General features: G+C 43.7%; 1 protein-coding gene across 1 annotated transcript; it reads right to left on the minus strand.

Moving 5' to 3' along the window:
* Positions 1-326: 326 nt before the first annotated feature.
* KCNJ1 (potassium inwardly rectifying channel subfamily J member 1) lies at positions 327-18621 on the minus strand. Its single transcript, XM_032772014.2, is given in 4 exon segments — positions 327-1466; positions 18360-18421; positions 18424-18591; positions 18594-18621. Coding segments are annotated over 4 exon segments (1398 nt in total).
* Positions 18622-19424: the final 803 nt, after the last annotated feature.

The following is a 19424-nucleotide window of genomic DNA, read 5'->3' on the forward strand; positions in this document are numbered from 1 at the left end:
GAACTTAATTGAGTGAGTCGGACATTCCAGTTTAGCAGCTTAAATGAACATCCCATAGGTATAAAAAATATACATTCTATGAAAATATATATATATATATATATATATATATATATACACACACATACATATAGTGCTGTTAAATAGCCTCCCAGAGATCACTGGTGTGGTGGTCTGATTTGATTTAATTCTTTTGAGAAATCAGGAGCTATTTTTATGTCAAAACAGCCCTGTTCATTTTTCTTCTGCGCTACTAGGTTATTGGTCATCTCCGTATTGAGTTTGTGTTACAATAAAAAATACCCCAGTCCCATGAGCATACAGAGCTACATTTTTGTGTTGCTGGTTTCATTGACTTCTGATAGGATGAAGCCAGGGTTGTCGTAACCTCTCTTTGCCTTGGCTTTAGCATCCTTCTCGTTGTAGAGGCAAAAGGCACAGTGAGGAGTGTCTACTTCCACAGTCTTGCTGAAGTTGTGGAAGTCTACTCTATACTTCCCTTCCTTGGTCTTCGATACGATGGGAGCAAAGCGGTAGCCCCAAAGTACCTCCTCTGGGATATAGGATGTCCTGACCTGACAGGTAGCACTAGTGGCTTCCACTGTGCCATCTAAAAATACCACTAGCTCAAAATCCTGCTGGATGATGGTTTCCACTGACATATGGAAGAACGGGCTGGTCCTATCAATGACGTGGTAAATAGTTAAGGGGGAGATGAAGAAGAGGTTCTCATTGCCAGCATCGACCAAAAAGTCTATGTTGACCTGGTCCAAGATGATAGTCTCTCCTTCTGGAGTGATGGTCGTCTTCAGAAGCTTCCCATAGATGTGGCTCCCAATTAGTAGACTCTTCCTGAGGTTGGCCACCCGGATAAGGAGGCACAGCTTGCCGCCTCGTTTGCTAATGACAGCATTCTTGCTGAAGGTGATCGTCTTGGCCCGTTTCTTGGACCTAGAAATCTTGGCCAAGATAGCGCCGCACATGAAAGAGTTGATGATGACTCCAAGAATAGACTGGAAGATCAGCAGAAAAATGGCAGTGGCACACTGCTCTGTGACACACCGGAAGCCATAGCCAATGGTAACCTGGGTTTCCAGGGAGAACAAGAAAGCAGAGGTCAAGCCATTTATGTTCTCCACACATGGGGTGTGGTTTATGGAAGGACTGAATTCAGGAAGATCTTTATGTATATATGCCACAACGTACCAAAGGAGACCAAATAGGAACCAACTGCCTAAGAATGCTGAGATGAAGATGGTCATCTTGTATCTCCATCTTAGGTCCAGGATGGTGGTCCATATATCAACCAAGAAGACAAACCGCGACTGTTCTTCTACATTCCCAAACTCTATGTTACACCTTCCATCTTTAGATACCAGCCTTGCTCTTCGGCGACTGTGTTCCGTCAGATGGCTGGCAAAGCGCTTCCGGAAGTATTTGAACATTCCCTCTATCGACAAAGTAGTCTGGACAAAGAACAACATTTTATAAACATTATGGCAAGTGATGGTTTTATTTACAGTTCGAGAGAGAGAAATGACTCTTGTACAAGACTTAAGATGCTGACTTGCTTATGAAAAGTTATGACATTAGCACATTGGCCTTTGGCCATTTGGGAAGGATTCCAATTCATATATAAGGAAACAAATGTGTTCTTGCCCCAAGGAGCATTCCAGTGAAAAATAATAATAACAGTTTGCTCAACAAACTTTGCAAACATGAATGAATTACATCTCACAACCCCCTATGAAGCAGCTGAGTATTAGTATTCCCACTCTCAGATGAAAAAACATGAGGCACAGAGAAGTTAGATGATTTTTCCAAGGTCATACAATGGTCATAATTTTCAAAAGTGACTGGTGACTTTAGGTGCACAATTCAAGACACCTTAAAGAGCCCTGGTTTTCAGAAACTGCAAAGTTTAGATATGGGGATTTTCATTCAGCTGCTAAAAAGATAGTGGGGCCAGTCTTAGCAATTTGTATCTTTATGTATCAGCATTAGAAGAGGAGGAATGCGAAATGGATAATGAACATCGGGAGGGTAGGGGGAAAGATGGAGAAGGACCTATACTAGCAATGTGAGATCTGAATGTCTGTTTAGTTATTGTTAATATGCCCATTGTTCTGCTACCTGAGTGCAAATCTCAGATCCAGCTTCAGGTCTGAAACTTTCCCTCAGTCCAATTTGTGTTTTGGTTCAGACTCATCATTAATAAGAATGACAAAACTGGAAGGGAAGGAGAGTTTTCTGCCTTGCCAAGAGGTACTGCTTAAAATAAAAAGGCAGATTCTGGCCTCCTTCCTCTGTCTTCTTGCTCATTTGGTCCCCTGTGACTAGCAAACACTAAGAGGGACATGAAATATGAGAGTCACTGTTGGGAAAATAGTAAAGATGGGTTCAAACTGCAAAATCTGGGTCTGGGTTTGGAACCTCTCCAGAACTAGATATGGAGTTTTGATTCAGCCCCTTATAGAGCTAGGGACTAGCTGCAAAATCCATATACAGATCTGGGTTCAGATTTTGAATTGCTCCAAAATTCAAGGATGTTCTGATTCAGGGGTTTGATTTGGCTTGTTACAAAAAGACTTATTTGATCCGGTAGCCAGTCCCCCTACAAATGTAAGATGTAGTTCCCCAGGGAGAGGACATATTAGACTAACCGGCTACACTAACTCATCATGGGAGTGGACAGTATGTACATGTCCTCAGACTTTGTGGGACCACATTCTTCTCACATGGCCAAGATTCATTTCATGCTCTAATCATGTTTCCTGGGGCCAAAGAGTTTCAGCTTAAAAAACAACTAAAATAAATTAAAATAAAAAGCGAGGCCCTGAGGGAAATGCTCTTGCTGATAATTCACTGGCTGTTCTAAGTTTAACTTTACTTCATCTTTTGAGGACATTGGGTCCCTAACTGCGCAGAATGTGTGTATTTCAGAGGGCTGGAGCCTGCGTGACTGACCATCTGTTTTAGAGATATCCAGACCTAGAATAGTAGGAATGGTGCAGATCAAACTCAGGACTGAGGGGCATTTGGCAGCATCCAGGGCTGGAACCACTGCATGGTGAAGCAAGCCAGGATGGGTGTGCTTAAGCAGAGCTTGTGTTCCACATCCCTCAACATCACTGGCATCAAATCAAACAGAAAATGACATTAAACCCTCCCCCCCAAAAAACCACTGGAGTCTGAGATGCTGTGATTGGGGGAGATTCCCACACTAGTCCTGCAAGAGCCAAATTGGGCCAGGTGGGCCCAATCAGCTAATTAGGCTGCAAATTAGGGAGCTTGTGGCTGGAGGTAGCTATTAGAGAACAGGCTCACCTGTCCAGGAACAGGCAGGAACTGTAAAGTGGGCTACAGATTAGACTGCTGCTGCTGAGTGAGGGCAGTTGTTTCCTGGGAAGAGGGAGGAGTGCTTGGGAAGACTGCAGGAAAGTAGGCAGCAGTCAGTTCCTGGGAAAAAGGTTCTTGGAGCTGAGACACTCAGAGAGAGAAGCGAAGCTGGGTGTGATAGGTAGCAGTCCAGGGAAGGAGCAGTGAGGGCTGGGAGAAGAAAGCCCAGAACTGCTGAGTTGAGTGTCCCTGGACTCAAACCCAGAGGAGAGGGTAGGCCCAGGTTCCTCTACCATCCACTGAGTTCAGCAAATGGACTGACTGCCTAGGACTGCTGATGGACTGAACCCTGAAAGGTGGAATGCTGAGTGATCTGGCTGGAGGGCTGACTCACAAAGGAGACACTGATGGTTCTGGGGCAAGAGGAGCTGCAGACCTGAGTTGGAGTGATAGCGTCCAAAATGTGGACAGAAGTATTGACCTCATGAACTAATCCCCACAGTGACCAGGAGGAGGCACCAGACTGGAGGTGAGTGGAGCACCCTGTGACAGATGTCTACACCTCTGATCTCTGTTGGAGGACAAAACAGCTAAAGTCACATATCAGTTCCTTAGCACTCAGTCTTGTTCTCTCTGAACTCAGAGGGAATTTCATCATTGGCTTCAAGAGGAGCAGGAGCAGCTTTTTAACGAAGGTGGTTGACTGATGCTTAATGAGGGAGACGTGCCTGAGGCTATTATATTAGGTCTTTCACCTCTTATGTGCTGTGGTTTGGAAAGGAGATGAACTGGGTCTCTGATCCTTAGATATAACATTATTTTAGTGCCTAATCTGTGGCTGTCTTTCCCTGGCCCAAATTCTTGCTGGTGGCACAGAATCCCATCAGCAATTCTAGCCTCTTACCTACTGAAATGGCCACTGCACAGGCTCTCTGCTGTACGAGCCATGCAGATTAGAGAGCATAGCACAGAGGATGGATTGTGGTCTGCATGTCTGGCTCCGTAATGTCACCTACAGGTACACATGCCTACACCCACGTTATTTCTGCTCCTATTAGGAATAATCAGGGTGGGGTCATGCAAGCCCACCAACAGGTGGAGGCATAGGGGGCAATTGCCCAGGGGTCTGGGTGATTTAAAAAGGCCTGGGGCTGCCACCACCAGCAGCACAGTGGGGCTAAGGCAGGCTTCCTGCCCGCCCTTGCGCCACACCATTCCTGGAAGTGGCCAGCCAGTTCCTGGGGAGCCAGCAGCTCGCTGGGCACCAGCCAGCAGTCACAGCACCGCCCAAATGTCAGGCAGACCGCGTCTGCGTGCGCATGGCTTATATGTATGTGGGGGCCCATAGACTGTTCTGCCCTGGGGCCCAGAATTGCTGGGGGGCAGACCTGGGGTCATGAGTGGCTTTTCCTGGGCCTTCTGCCAGCTAGAATATGGGTGCACTTAACACTGCTTTGGCTGCGTATTTTGGGGCATTTCCTTCTGGAGCCATAATACGGCCCTCTTATATATACCTGGGTTTGCAAACTCCCATAAAATGGGCTACATGTTAATAAAATGTCTCATGGACCCTGCCCTTCCCATTCCATATCATCACTCAACAACCCTGTGACAACTAAAGTAATTCTTTCTGTAGGAAAGAAAGTTGTTAATGTATTTTTAGTTTATTTTAATGAGCTAGCAGCTGGAAACACCCTAAATTATGGCTCTTGGAGGGAAATACTCCCAAAATATGCTGCCAAGCAGATGAATTATAATTCTGTGACCTATCATTGGTATGCATGATGTAGTTGCCGCTACCAATATATAGTGAAAAAGAGAGGTTGCAGAATGGAGAAGGGTGGCCCAGTGGTTAGAGAACTAGCCTGGAACCAAGCAGACCCAGGATTAATTCCTGTTCTGCCATAGGTTTCCTATGTGTCCTTAGGCAAGTTACTTAGTGTGTGTCTACAATGCAATCAGAGTGTGACTGGAGCTCAGGGAGACATAGCCAAACTAACTTTAATCTAGCTAGCTCAGGAACTGGAGTACTGTGCCCATCAGCATGGGCTAAATAAGCCCACCTGGAATCCTGGGTAATTACTCAAAGTAAAGATAGCTGGAATATGTTTACATGAGATGCACTAACTGGCCCTGCCCCACAACCCCTGATTGCAATTTAGCAACCCTCAGTCACTTGGTGCCTCAGTTCCCCATCTGTGAAATGGGGATACTAGCACTTCCCTATCTCACAGAAGTATGAGGAAGGTTAAATACATCAGAATGTGAGGTGCTCAGATAGTACAGTGAGGAGGCCAATGGAAGTGCCTTAGACTAAATAACAATAAATGGAAAAACACATTAAAGAAAATCAAAGACTGAAAAATTACAAATCAATTCTATCTTGCAGAGCTGTCAGCAAAAGGCATCCTCTGCAGCCCTAGTTCATCTCCCTAGCCCTTGATGATGGACGTGCCATGTGTGTCACACGGCTGCATTCTTTCTATGGATGCCCCTCTATTCCTGTTAAAACAGGAACAGAACTGAAGTAGCTTTTTTACTGCTTGAAACTTCTGCTGCTGAATTAATTGGTTGGGGAAGGTACCAAAGCAGGTTAAATTTTAAACAGACTTCAACTGGGGAAGAGGAAACAAGGTCACTTTCCAAGCTCTCCTCCAGTTTTATTTCCCTTGGATGCTTTTAATGCGTTCATATTAAAATACAGCTTGAACAAAAAGAAAAGGTTCATGTGCAACAGACCATTCCTGGTAGTTTCCCAATAAATATGTCTTTTTTTGCTGCTCTTCTTCTGCCCAGAAACATGTGCCTTGAAATCTCATTACTATCCCCCATCTCTGGCTCTTGTTTGTAAGAACACTGTGCTGTAGCATTGTGATTGCAGATGTCCGCTAATCAGCACTTACTGGGTTTGCAAAATGGCCGAGTATTGCTCACTGTAGGAGGTCTGTTTTATACACACACACACTCTTTACATGGCTGAGCCATAGCAGATACCCACCTGCTACCTTTCCTAGCTAAAAGATGTAGTCCATTCACTCAGGTGGTAGAAGTCTGTAATGAAGGTCCTGGATTTAGATCCTACAGTCAGACCACACCATGGGATGTTACATAAATAGCCACCAAAGAACATATAAAGGGCAGGATCCTGCTTCTATTGAAACCAGTGGGAATTTGACCAGTGAACAGGATCAGGCCCTCAATTCAACAGAATGAGCATGTAAAAAGTAATGAGTAACATCATCAGACTATATTCTGTGTTTTAGAATCAAAGCCTGGAAAATAAATATCCGAATTCCTTTGCCTGAATCTGTTATGGGAATGCGTACAATTTTAGGACTCAAGCAATACCAAGTAGATCAAACAGCCTGAAGAATCACAGCCTTGTCTAAGAAAGGTGGCAAAGGAATTCACCCTTCAACAAACCTTTTCACTCCCACACACAACTTGCGTGCACTGATTTGTTTCAGCAAGAGCTAATGTTCCCTTCTCTATAAGTACATTGCAAGTATATGTCATAGTTCATCTAGAGAAGCTGATGTAAAGCATGTTGTATAATATACTGGGTTCTCAAGGTCCCTTTGGTTTAAATCAGCAACTAGTAATCCAAGTCTGTCTTAGCTAATATTTACCAGAGCATATTTACTGCTTGAGCAGACCATGTGGAAATATTGCCATCTTTCTATTCATTGCATGGGAAGTTCTTGTTGCTCGAATCAGTGAAGTTTCGGTATGTTCCTAGAACATAAAATGCCTGTAGAAGGTGCACTGCATCACTTAGCCTCTTAAACAATGGGGCATTTAAAAAATACAAACCCCATCACCTTATGTAGACTCCCTCAGGTAGTTAGCTCCCAAGGAACCAGAGAGCTCCACATCTGTGCTTCGGTTTCATGTTACACTTGATCAGTGTAATAAGCAGAAACCTTTATATTTCTATGAATTAAGGTTCCTGATCTCTGGATTAATTGCCAATATCTTCCCCCATCCCTCCCTCCATCTAGGATCTCTGACAAATGCCCAGAATGGTATGGCTTTCTTCCAACCCTCTGTGCTATTATAGATACTTCTCCCACCCCTCTTCTTTTCCCTGAAGTCCTGCCCACTCACAAGCAGGTAACTGATGTCTACATACTAGCTGGAGTTCTTCAGTGTGCCTAGAAATTTAACTGAATGTTCCTCCCCTTTGTTTGTCTGTTTTTTAATTGTTGTTGATTTGGGGGTGGCTGGCACTTTAATTGTTTTCTGGATAAATCCTTTGTACAGCATTGCGTGCAGTGCATGCTAATCCAAGGAAACGGCTTTAATCTGACCCACGTGCAGCAATTTAGCACAATCATGACTGAAGACAAGGGAAAATATTTTGGGGCTGGTAAATTTAGTGCAGATCTTAGAAGGAAAACAGGTAACCCTTTAAAGACCTTTGGATGGGTCCTACTACCACCCAGTCTCAGATTGGGTAGTACCATACCCGCTGGTTTCAACTTCATCCAGAGAAATGTACTATTCCATGTGAGAAAGGGTGGCAAAATCTAGTCATTGAGGTGGGGAGAAGATATCTAAAATGGACAACAAAACTCACTGAGGTTCTTGGCAAAACATACCTTTTGTGAGGGGCTCCAATGAAGTTCTAGGAAGCTTAGGGAGAATAAGGCGGATACAGAGTTAAGGGATTATTCTTTACAGCCTTGGTCTTATCTTTCCAAAAACACATTTTTTTTGCCCCCTTCTGTCTATTGTTTTCCTTTGCTGAAGATGCTCTGAAGAAACTATGCCAAATACCCATGTCCTAATTCCTTCCAAAATCCTTTTTATTAAAAAATGTTTGAGATTCAGAAGCAGAGCATGTTGTGCATTGTCCATCAGTTGCCATTGCCAGGGAGTAAATGCTAGATGGCTGTGAGACCCTCGGAAGGTACGGCACGTTTTCTCTGGCTCACTGTCCAGGGAAGCCTAGGAATTTGCCAGTTGCAGCAGGTTAACTGTTACAACATCTTCCCTACTCCACCTGCCACTTAGATCACAAGTTTTACAAGCATGTCAGGGCTGCCAGAGTGAGGTGACCCTGTGCTGAAACAAATACAACTACAGTAAGAATATAAATCGTGCCTAAAACAGCCTGTTGGGCTACATCCACAGCGGTAACTTCAAACAAAAACCTGCAACCTGGATCTTCTACGCCCCCAGCCCCAAACTTTGTTGGAGTGTAATACCATCCCAGCTCTGGAGATGAATTCTCCAACTGACTCTTAGCTCTGTGCTGGACTTAAATCCCAGATTCAAAGTCCTTTGCTGTACTTTTGGATGCATCTGAATTTCAGATCAGGATTTGAGTTTTCAGGCTCGGGAACCTAGTTAGCACTAGCGTTGCAGCTTAATCAAGGGTTGAAATGGAGCAGGAAGTGGGGGATAATAGCTTAAAATACAGTATTACAGAGGGGCTCCTCTTGCTAAATCTTTCCTGTCCGACTTGTGTGCCCTGTGGTTGTCTGAGGTGCCACCAATCAGGTCCTGGAAGTCCCATGGATAGCTGGTGTCTGACCCCAGCAACAGTGCTCGAATGGACCTTGGGATGGTTCGTGTGTGTGGCCCTGTAGTTGGATGGCACAGGCTGGACTGCAGTGCCCCTGTGGATGGAATAGGGATGACCTTGGCCGTGTGGGCTGGAAAGTCCTGTGAATGGTTTATGTCCACACAGAGGCACTTGAATGACCCTCTGGATGGATGGTGTATGTGCAAGGTAGGGACACTGAGAATGGTGTATGTTCAGAGGAACCCGAGAGGCTTCGTGGACAAACGATCTAGGCCAACACCACAGAGGACCACATGGCCACCAGAAAGGATAGTGCGTGCCCATAGCATTGGGGCCTAACTGAGCCTGTGAGAGGAATCTAAACGCTCATGGCAGGGAGCTCATGTCGCACTCAGGAATTGGGGTGTGAGGAGCTCCCTCTCCACATGAGACCCAGTTGAGCTCTACATGGATAGATGGAGCATGTTTTGAAAACTTGCAAATGTTGGAAAAGCTGCTAACTCCTGTTTCAGCCATGTTCTCTGCCATGCCTGAAGGATCCAGCAAAAAGCTTGCTGGAGTGCCAGCTCAGCAGGAGCATCACCATTAAGCATTTTGTTCATGACCATGACTCCCAAGACCATTGGTGCAGTGGCATTACCTCCTTAGTGTTGAGAGAGATGCTAGTTCTGCCTGGGCAATGTGATCCATCAGTTCAGCTCAGCCTGCTAAACCAGGAGTTCTGGCCCAATTCCAGTTTGGATGATTATATTCTGCCAGCCTAAATTCCCTTGTAGTTTCAGATGAACACAGCAATGCTCTTTATTCCCTGCCTTGCCCTCACTCTGTCAAAGAGCTGCCCCTTTCCAGTCCAGTGTTGCTGCACTTCAGTGGTGGGTGAAGTGATTCCCATACATAGCTTTCATATTAGTTTGTAAAGCATCCTCCTGAATGAAACATCCACTAAAAATATAAACCATTTTCTTTATAGCAGGTATCTTCTGTCTCTAACTACCAGAAACACATGATCCCATCATCTGTGGGAGTTCAATGGTAAGAACAGAGAACCGGAAGCCAGGGCACCTGATTTCTAGCCTCGGTTCTGCCACTGACTTACTGCATGCCCTGAGGCAAGCCACTTAAATATGTGCCTCAGTTTCTTATGTAAAATGGGGATTAAAATACTTTCACAACACCCCAAGTGAAGTATGAGGCTCGACTGACTGATATTTGTAAAGTACTTTGAGATCCTGGGATGAAAGTCTACATTAAACTACAATGCCTTCATCCTCATTCAAGCGGACATTAGTGTAAATTCATGCATGTACCGTTTTGGGAAAGGGTTTTTAAAAAGCACAGTTTTTGAGGCTCCAAGCTTTCATCTTACATTATTTTTGTATCTACACTGACATGTAGATGCCTCATTGTACTTGGCCCTGAACATACATATAGTAAGAGACAGTCAGTGCCCCACAGATCTTGCAATCTAAATAGGTGAGACAACTGATGGGAGAAATATATTATCTTTATTTTACAGTTAGGAAACTGAAGTTCACAGAGGTTAAATGATTTGCCCAAGGTCCTACAGGGAGTGTGTGGCAAAACTTGGAACCTAAGTATCCTGTGTCCCAACCTAGTACTTACTAGATCAATCCTTGCTATTTACATGCATCATAACATTAAAAACATCATGCTGGTTTGCTTCCCTGATTTCTTTACTTCTGAGCACCATGAGGAGATAAGCAATATGAGGTATGAGCTGAGCAATATGAAGATTTGCAATTCATAATATGCCCAGTGTGTATTGGTTGAGGAGACAGGCTTTGGCAGGGGAAATTTGCAGCCTAACTAAAGGAATAATTCATTTGCAAGAAAGCTGCCAAATGGATACAGGCCAAAAAATGCCATAGTAATGGAGATTCCAGCAAATAATGCTTTGTGAAAGGGTAGGAATGCTTATGCAGAGCCTCGGATTAAAATGCATAGCTGTAGATATATGAATGGTCTACAGCAGTAAGACTATCACAGTTATTAATAATGAATATTCTTGCTGTGAATACTGCAGCACAAAGTAAATGCAATAACTGCATTCATTGGGAGTGGCAGCTTAATGACTGGAACCAAATGGACAGAATTTGACAGGTCTCATAGCTGCAGACAATTCCTGAGTGGGAGGCAATTTATAGATGGTGGCATTCCTTTCTCCTCTGTGTCCCATGGGGGAAGCGAGATCTGTGTGGGCTCCTAGAGATGGCTGGTCCTTTATCATCTCCTTATGACTCTGTCTAGACAATCATTTGCTAGTATTCTTCAGTAAGGATGGTGTCATTGCCGATAATGTTTGTTATGCATGAGGCTAAATTAATTCCCTGGCCACACTGAAGTCCATATGAGTTGCTGTATCCTTAATAAGTTTAGAAACATAAAGGAACCAGCACAAGAGGATACACTGAAACAAGTGTTCTCAAAGTGTGAGATACAATGAACAGAGTGCTTCAGTTTAATTGACTAGATTTTTTTTTCTAGCGGTGTTGCAGCCTGAGGTGATTGATTATGCACTCACCTACTGTACTGAAGTGTCTCCTGGGGTTGGCTGAAAATTTTCCATCTAAACTTTCTTAAGAGAAATTTTTTAACGAAATACTTTTTTCACAAAGTGCCTGTTTCCATGGGAAATTTAAAATTTTTCATTTAAAAAAAATATTTTGGCCAAAAAAATATTTTGATTCCGCTATCCTACTATGAGGCCACCTGGGAGTTGTAGTTTGATTTCTTCATGTCCCCATTCTCCTCTATGATCTGGGCTCCCCAACCAAATTACACCTCCTAAGATGCACCTGGCCAGAGACTCCCATAGTGGGAGACTGTGGTGCATCATGAGTGATGTAGTCCAGCAATGAGCCTAGCTTATAGAGAATGGGAATATGAGGCACCATGGCAGCATTTCCAAATCAAAATATTTCAGTTTTTGATATATTTTTTTTTGAAAAGTCACTTTTCCATGGAAAACATCAATATATATATTTTTTCCTTTTCATAGACCTCTTCTGTGTGGGGGGGACTGGGGAGGGAGAAGCACCTTTTCTAACCATCTCTAGTCTCCTCATCTCCATGTTGCTAGGAAAATGCACCATAGCCGAGATGAGGGAAAGACTCTGAAATTGGAGGAGTCTCCCCTGTGTGACTAAGAACAGAAGTCACAAATAACCCAAGAACTCAATGAGAATTGGGGATGGAGGGGGATGGGCTGGCACAGCCCACGTAAAATGCTAATGATTAAAGTCAGGAGGGAAATGCACAAAGTGCAGGTCACATGAGTCTGATGCGTCTTCCTTTTTTATTTATTTTTACTTCTCTGAAGTATTAAGAGTGAATCATTAATCCAAAATTTGGTACTGCTGAACTGACCAAAGTCACATCTCAGTGGCTGGCTCAGTGCGCTGAAGGTACATCTACACAGCAATTAAACACCCTGGTTGGCCCGTGTCAGCTGACTTGGGCTGGCAGGACTTGGGCTACAGAGCTGTAAAATTGCAATACAGACATTTGACACCCCATGAGGCAGGAGGGTTCCAGTCAGAGCCTGGGTTCCAGAGCCCAGGCTCCAGCCCAAACTTCTACAGAGCAATTTTACAGCCCCACAGCCTGAGCCTGACAAGTCACAGACCAGCCACAGATGTTTAATTGCTGCGTACACATACCCTGAGAGGGCTTTCTACAGAAACTATTTCTTACATAAACAGGGCTGAGAGGCAGCTGGCCTGACAAAGCGAGAAGACAGCCACTGCCTGAGACCATTGCTTCTTTGAGTACAGTGACATGGTTAAGGTTGCTTCAGCATCAAATCTCAAGGTACCCCAATGTTCAGGGCTACTATGCATAGAAAAGCTTAGTCACATAGAACCTCTCATCCCGAAGTGTGTTATGAACCTAAACTGGTACAGTTACTCCATCCAATGATAGAGGGTCTGTTCTCTGCTGTGCTATTGACTTCCTCTGTGACTTTGAGCAGGAGTCTCTGTGCCTCAGTTCCCCACCTGTAAAATGGGTGATACCAGCACTGCCCTATCTCATAGGGGTGTTGTAAGAAAAAGCACATTAAAGATGGTGACTACATGCTCAGACTCTCGCGTATAAGTACCTTAGTAGTTGTATTCAGCTTTCTATAACTTACCCTGCAGTTTCAACTGGATATATCTTTCTTCTTCACTTCCTGTCCTAAACTGCTACCAGAAGCAATGGCCTGGAAGGAGGTAACTATTGCCTTATAATCCCAACCCTACCATTCACTTGCTGTGTGGTGATGGGATTATCCCAAGGCTTTTCTGTCTCAAGTTCTGCCTTGGCTGAGAATAATAATTTAGCTGTCTCACAGTGGTACTGCAAGGAGTACTGATGTCTGTATAGTGCTTTTGATGCAACGTATTGTTTTATTGCTAAGTGGTATGTGTACTGCTGTTCATTGTTAACCAGTTGCCTTGTTTCATCTCATGGCACGAGCTCTATACCCAGCTATTAAGAGTGGGTTGGGATCCTTCAGAGCAAAGATGCTCTATAAATATAAAAAGGGCATCAATGTATACCTTTATTTTGTATTAAGAGAGCAAGAAAAGTCTGACCTTGAGGGCATTATGTGAGTGTGTGTCTCCACAGCCAGTCTATGCCTCTGAGCTAGGCATAAAATGGCTGCCTGTCTCTGACTCTTTGGGTCAGGTCCCTTTTTTGTTCTGGGTTCGTACAACACCTTGCACAAGGGAGTCCTGGCCCATGACTATGGCTCCTAGGCATGATGTTAATACAATTAAATAATAGTCCTTAGAGTTTAAAGGCACAGTATACAAAAAAAAGCATTAATTACATAGCTAAATACAGCACAGTTTCTGATCTTCAGCTGTAATATTTCAATTGTTTCCGAGTCCCCTTTGTGTGTGTTTCTGATATCCTCATCAGAATTCCCACAAAATGAATCTGCAGAGTTCTTTTCTTAATTGCTCTTCCTATTAGCTACTTCATTTTTTCTCTTTCCCACCCCCACTTCCCCATCTACTGACTCATTACTGATGCTTTTGAACAAACAATGGGTTGCCATCAAGTTCTTCCTTTTGGTTCTTGAAACTGCATTAGCCCAGGAACATGGCTTCCCGTGGAGCAGAAACCTCAGCAGCAGGGCCGAATTTACACTTTATGCACCCTTAGACACAGCATCTTCAGCGCCTCTCCCCCTGTCTACAGCTGACCTTCGTGTTTGCACACAGTTTTAGAGAAGTAAGGTGCCCTTAGAAGGCCAGTGCCCCTAGGCACATACCAACTGTGCCTAATAGGAAATCCAGCCCTGCTCACAACTATCCCTCTCATGATCTCCTGAAGGACTTGGCCTTTCCCATTTGAACATTTAGAATTTTGCTGGCCAATTTCCAGCAAGTCTCCATTGCTGACATTTCCATCCTGTACCACTCAGAGCTGATTTTTCTTTTTTTTTGATTGACCCTTCCCTATCCCTCCCTCCAAAAAAAATCCCACAGCCATCAAAGTTGTTTTCACTTTTAACTTAATTCTGTTCTTTCCAATTCCTTGGTCACATGATTTGTAAATCACTGACCGTGACCAAGTCAGGGTAGTTTAAAGCTAATACCCAAAAGAGTGAGAGTATCTGGGAAAAGAGCTTATGGCCTCTAGTTATTTCTTGCTGTAAGTCTAAAGGTGACAAGGTCAACGGTTCAGGCATCAACTGCTCTTGTAAATAACTTAATCCATCTCATTCTTGAAAGGTGTTTATACAAATACATACAGATGCTCATATACACTTTTCATTTGCAGATACTCTAGGTCCTTTCTCTTCTATACAAATTTTTCCTCTTTAGGTCTCACTTTAGCATGTGTCTGGGATTTGAGAGATGAGGTACTATCTCATAGCCTCTGTGGAATGTTCCCTGGTTTTGCTAAAGTCCCAAAGATAGTCCCTTTTGGCAAGAGAAGCTCAGGTTGTAACAGTGCAAAGCTTATTTCACCTTTAAATTCAGTAATTTTCCATCCTTCAAACATGCACATTCGTAAGCCTACAATATGCCATACAGAGAAAAAGCCTGTCAGCTGCCTGTCAACAAATCTCTGTGCTTCTTTCCTCTGCTAAATTGGCCTACAACCTCATCTCTACACAACCTGCAGCTTAGGCTTGTATTTGTACAATTCTACCTTGACCACTTAGTTGACTGAGATGCAACAGTAAGAGCATTGTGGGCCAGAAGGCTAGAAGATTTCTTTTCATGTTCCAGCGCCTCACCTGCAAGTGTATGTGGGGAGTCTCAGAGCAACCCACTCAGCTGCTGGCGTTACAATCCAGAGCAGAGCAGTCTTTACGCTTGTCCTGCTTTCAAAACCCCTGATTTGTTGTACTTGGGTATTGCCTGTAATCTCTATACTTGTCTTCTCTTATTCTTTGTCTTCTGAACTCTGCTTCACCACCAATTGTGCGAATCACTGTTTTAATCCACATCATGACAAGGAGAATAGTGGCTGGCACTGCTATAGTACCTTTCATAAGGGGCAGGTAGCACAGTTAGCAGTGCTTCCCAGGACTGCTAAGTCCAGGCCAGGCCAGGTGGAGACCCTGTGTTGTGACAGTACAGCCTGATTTATTTATTTTATTTTTTCCAAAGTGTAGACTTCTGACTTCAACTGGGGTGATAAGTACTTGGCACTTCCACAAATGCCATCCCCTTCTGCAGCCCAGGCTGGTACAGTCAGTCTGTGAGCCAAAGGGTCCATCTATGTCCTGCAGCCTCATTAAAGAATCCCCTTGCTATTTGTTACAATCAAATCCTGTTTCTTCTCTACCATGAAGGACAGGATGGGGTACTAAATTAGTAATGAATTAAGCCTCACACTAGGCCCATGTCTATCTAATCTGTCATCCTGACCTTCTATACCTTCACCAGTCCTCCAGGAAGCAAATGTCTTTATTACAGGAAATCAATATTATTCACTAGAATTCACCCTTCTCGGAATCCAGGGTGTCCCTGCTTATGTCTGTCTGTCTGTTTCTTAAGGGCTTTCAGGTACACCTGCCCAACTCCCTTTGAAGACCAGTGAAGTGCTATGTGCAGATCTAAATGCAGAACTTGGCACTACTGTTCTTGAAATGTGTGTTAAATTTTCACCAGCAGAGCCACTTCTATTCCAGTCCTTTGGATACCTTTTGTATTCCTAATTGTTTGTCTAAGGGTAATTGACTTGCAAGACATTCCTGGCTTTCAATTTGCATTGAGTGAATTATTGACCTGTCACGTGGGTCATCGATGTGAAGAAGCATATGAACAAGCTGAATACAATAAAGATGGTTTGCATTCCCCCATAACAGATGTAGCTGCACAATGCACTTTGTGCCTGCTCAATTTTAATTTAAAAATATATGGCCAAATTCATCCTTGGTGTAACCTTGTTGAAGTCCACTGAGTTTTACCAGGCATTGGTTTGCCCCTGTAAGCTGCTTTAAAATCTTTTCTCATGGCAAGACCTCATATGCTCATTTCTAGAATTTTTACAGCTGACTTGAAATCAAACCCATTAGAAAATCAAACCCAAATAACTGGACATATTAGCAAGGTGAGCAAGCAATATCCAGCACAGCTGTTTTCTTTGCTATTCTATAACAAACAAACAAACTTACTGAGCATGGTCTGTCTCAACCCATACACAAAAAAAACTTCCTCTAGCAAGAAGGCATCTTCCTGTAGGCCTCGGGAACATAGTCTAACAATAAAGCATTGACTTGGGAGTCGCATGTTCTGAGGTCAATTGCTGGCTCTGCCACAGACTTTCTGTGTGACCTTGAATAAGTCACTTCTCTCTTTTGTACCTCAGTTTCCCCATCTGTAATATGGCAATAATTACATCAGGGGAGTTAGGAGAATATGTTCATTACTGCTTATAAAAGGCTCGGAGATCCTCACATGGAAGGTTGCTGTGGAGAGGCAAAATACCATTGATCTGGGAACTGCCATAGTTCTAGTGGCGCTCAGACACTATGAAAATATCTAGACAGAAAAACCCTTGTCTACCATCTCAATGCAAACTTGTACAGTCCCCAGAGGTAAGAAAATCTGCTGTGTCCCTAACTAATATCTTAACACCCAGCAAAACAAATACAGAAGAGAATACACAATGGTTTAGTGGGAAAGGGATTGTAGAGCTGCACTAATAGTAAACAGAGTTGCAGATATTTTCATAAATAAAAGGGTTGAGTTAGATTCAGTATGATATATATAAATATATAATCATTCATATTACTGAGATCAGGGCCTCATTTTGCTGGGTGCTGTACATAGCAAGGGAGAGTTCCTGCTAGAAACGCTTATATTCTAAAGAGACAAGACCAACAAGGGTGAGAGACAGGAAGTATGCTTATGAACATCTCACAGAGGGGGAATTGAGGCACGCTGAAAGGAGAGGGGATTGGGTGCCTTACCTGCACAAGTACTCTTGAAAATCCCACCAGGTGCCTAGCTGCATATTTAGGCACCTAAAGCCCTTTTAAAAAGTGGCCTGTCGAGATCAAGCCCCTAAGTCCCAGTTTCAAATGTAACTTTGGTATTTAAGAGTCTAAATCAGTGAGACTTAAATGCCTAAGTCCTTTACTTGCTTTTGAACATAATACCATAAAAGACTTGTCCAAGTTCACACACAATTCAAGTCTGTGGCAGAACCAGGAAATGAATCCAGATTTTCTGGGTCCCAGTTAAATATCTTAAGCACAAGATCCTCTCTCTCTCATAATTGTTCTTTGCAAGTATTTGACAACCCACTAGCTTTGAAAATGTCCATGAATCTCAAAAGTTGCACAAATGATGATTTGTCCAAAAATTCATATTTATTATTCTTCTGTTGGGGGGTGGGGGGACCCTTCAGTCAGGGAGCAGAAACAGTAGCATGTGAACAATCATTTCTATAACATACAAATAGCAAATCCAAGAGCCACTCAGGGTCTGAACATTCACTGTCCACATTTTGTTCTGAATAACAGATAACTTTGAAGACCAGGATGGGATTACAGGCAGCTTCAATAACCAGAAAAGGGGCTATATTTTGAAATATTTATACTGGTGAGCACAGGCTGTTTTGTGGACAGCATGGAGCCACAATACAGAAAGCATTAGGGACATGCTTGTACCACACCTTCCCTGCAACAGAGGGGTGGCACACACAATGATCTCTCCTGTGGTGGGGAGCTTTGCTTTGTTGTTCCTTTGTTTCTCATCATATAAGGAAACCTAAAACTAAGCACCTTCTACAAGCTGCTGAGTTCCCTCCACTCCTATTGGAGTCAGGAGCCCTGAAGCTGCACACAGCATCCTGCAGGGGGCACTCAATATCTTGCAGGTGCAAGTGCAAGGTACTGTACATTTAGGGAGTTCTTTCATGACCTCAAAAGGTGATCAGCTCGCAGACAGATCCATTGGCTCCATCACACTTAGTCTTGTGGGCTGCCCTGTTGCCCCAGAATATCAGGACTTACCAGCGTATTTGTGGGAGTGACTACCTGGTTTGCACAGAGGGCAGCTCCATCAGGCATCTTGCTGTCAAGAAATATGAACATGAACTCCCAGGGCTATGGTAAATTGCATCTCTCCCCAAACAGTCAAGGACAAACGACGAATCTGGATGGAGCTGGAAACTGGCAAGTAACTTAATCAGGGGAAATGAAGCATGGGAGCCTCTTTCCTCCCGCCTACCTCATTCTCCCCCCTCAGTGGGGTCTGAAGGCTAGGGACGGTCATCTGGTTAGTCTGTGAAAGTCAAAGCTCAATAAGCACCTTGGAAGTTTCTGAAAACAAGGCTAGCCTGTTGCTGGTAGGAATGCAGGATTTGCACTTCAATACTAGAGGCTGGACTAAGTGCACTGATGGCAAGATAAATACTACTGAGATGTAGAACACCAGGGAGTGAGGGGGAGGAGGCAATGGTCCAGATAAATTGTAGTATCTAGGGATGATTTCCACAGTAGTTAGATGATAAGCACCTTGGGGCAGGGCTGTCTGTAAAGCTCTGCGCACTATCAGTAATAATTCTATTGGGGCAGGAGCTGCATCTTTCTGCAAGTGCAGAAGGCCCCATTAGCAGTGTAAGAAGCATGGTAAAGGGCAGGATCTGGGAGTCCATGAACAGAGATTTCAGATGCCTTGCATCCCTGGAGCATCTGCATGTGCATCACAATGAGAGGATGCTTTGGGAGGCCGGAGCAGAACACCTGGTCAACCACCTGCTTGGAGACAGGACAAACCCCAGAGGAGCTATTTCAGGAGTGCATTTCTCTCACCATCACAGAACTTCTCTGCTTCCTGCTGAATTTGTTGGGCGTGCTGTGCATGATTTGGGTGCAGACTTGATCACCATGGTAAAAACTAGTAGGTATTCACCTGAACTAGAATTCCTGCATCTGAGCCAGCTTGAACATTTGTAATTCAGGTCTTGTCTAGGCTGGAAGACTCTATGGTAAATGAAGAACCAGTGACACGATAACATTTAAAAAAAAAAAAAAAACAAGAGGGTGAAAATTTGAGCCACTGAGAAGGGAAGTGAT

This window comes from Chelonoidis abingdonii, chromosome 18 (assembly GCF_003597395.2).
Source record: "Chelonoidis abingdonii isolate Lonesome George chromosome 18, CheloAbing_2.0, whole genome shotgun sequence".
Taxonomy (NCBI): Eukaryota; Metazoa; Chordata; order Testudines; family Testudinidae; genus Chelonoidis; species Chelonoidis abingdonii.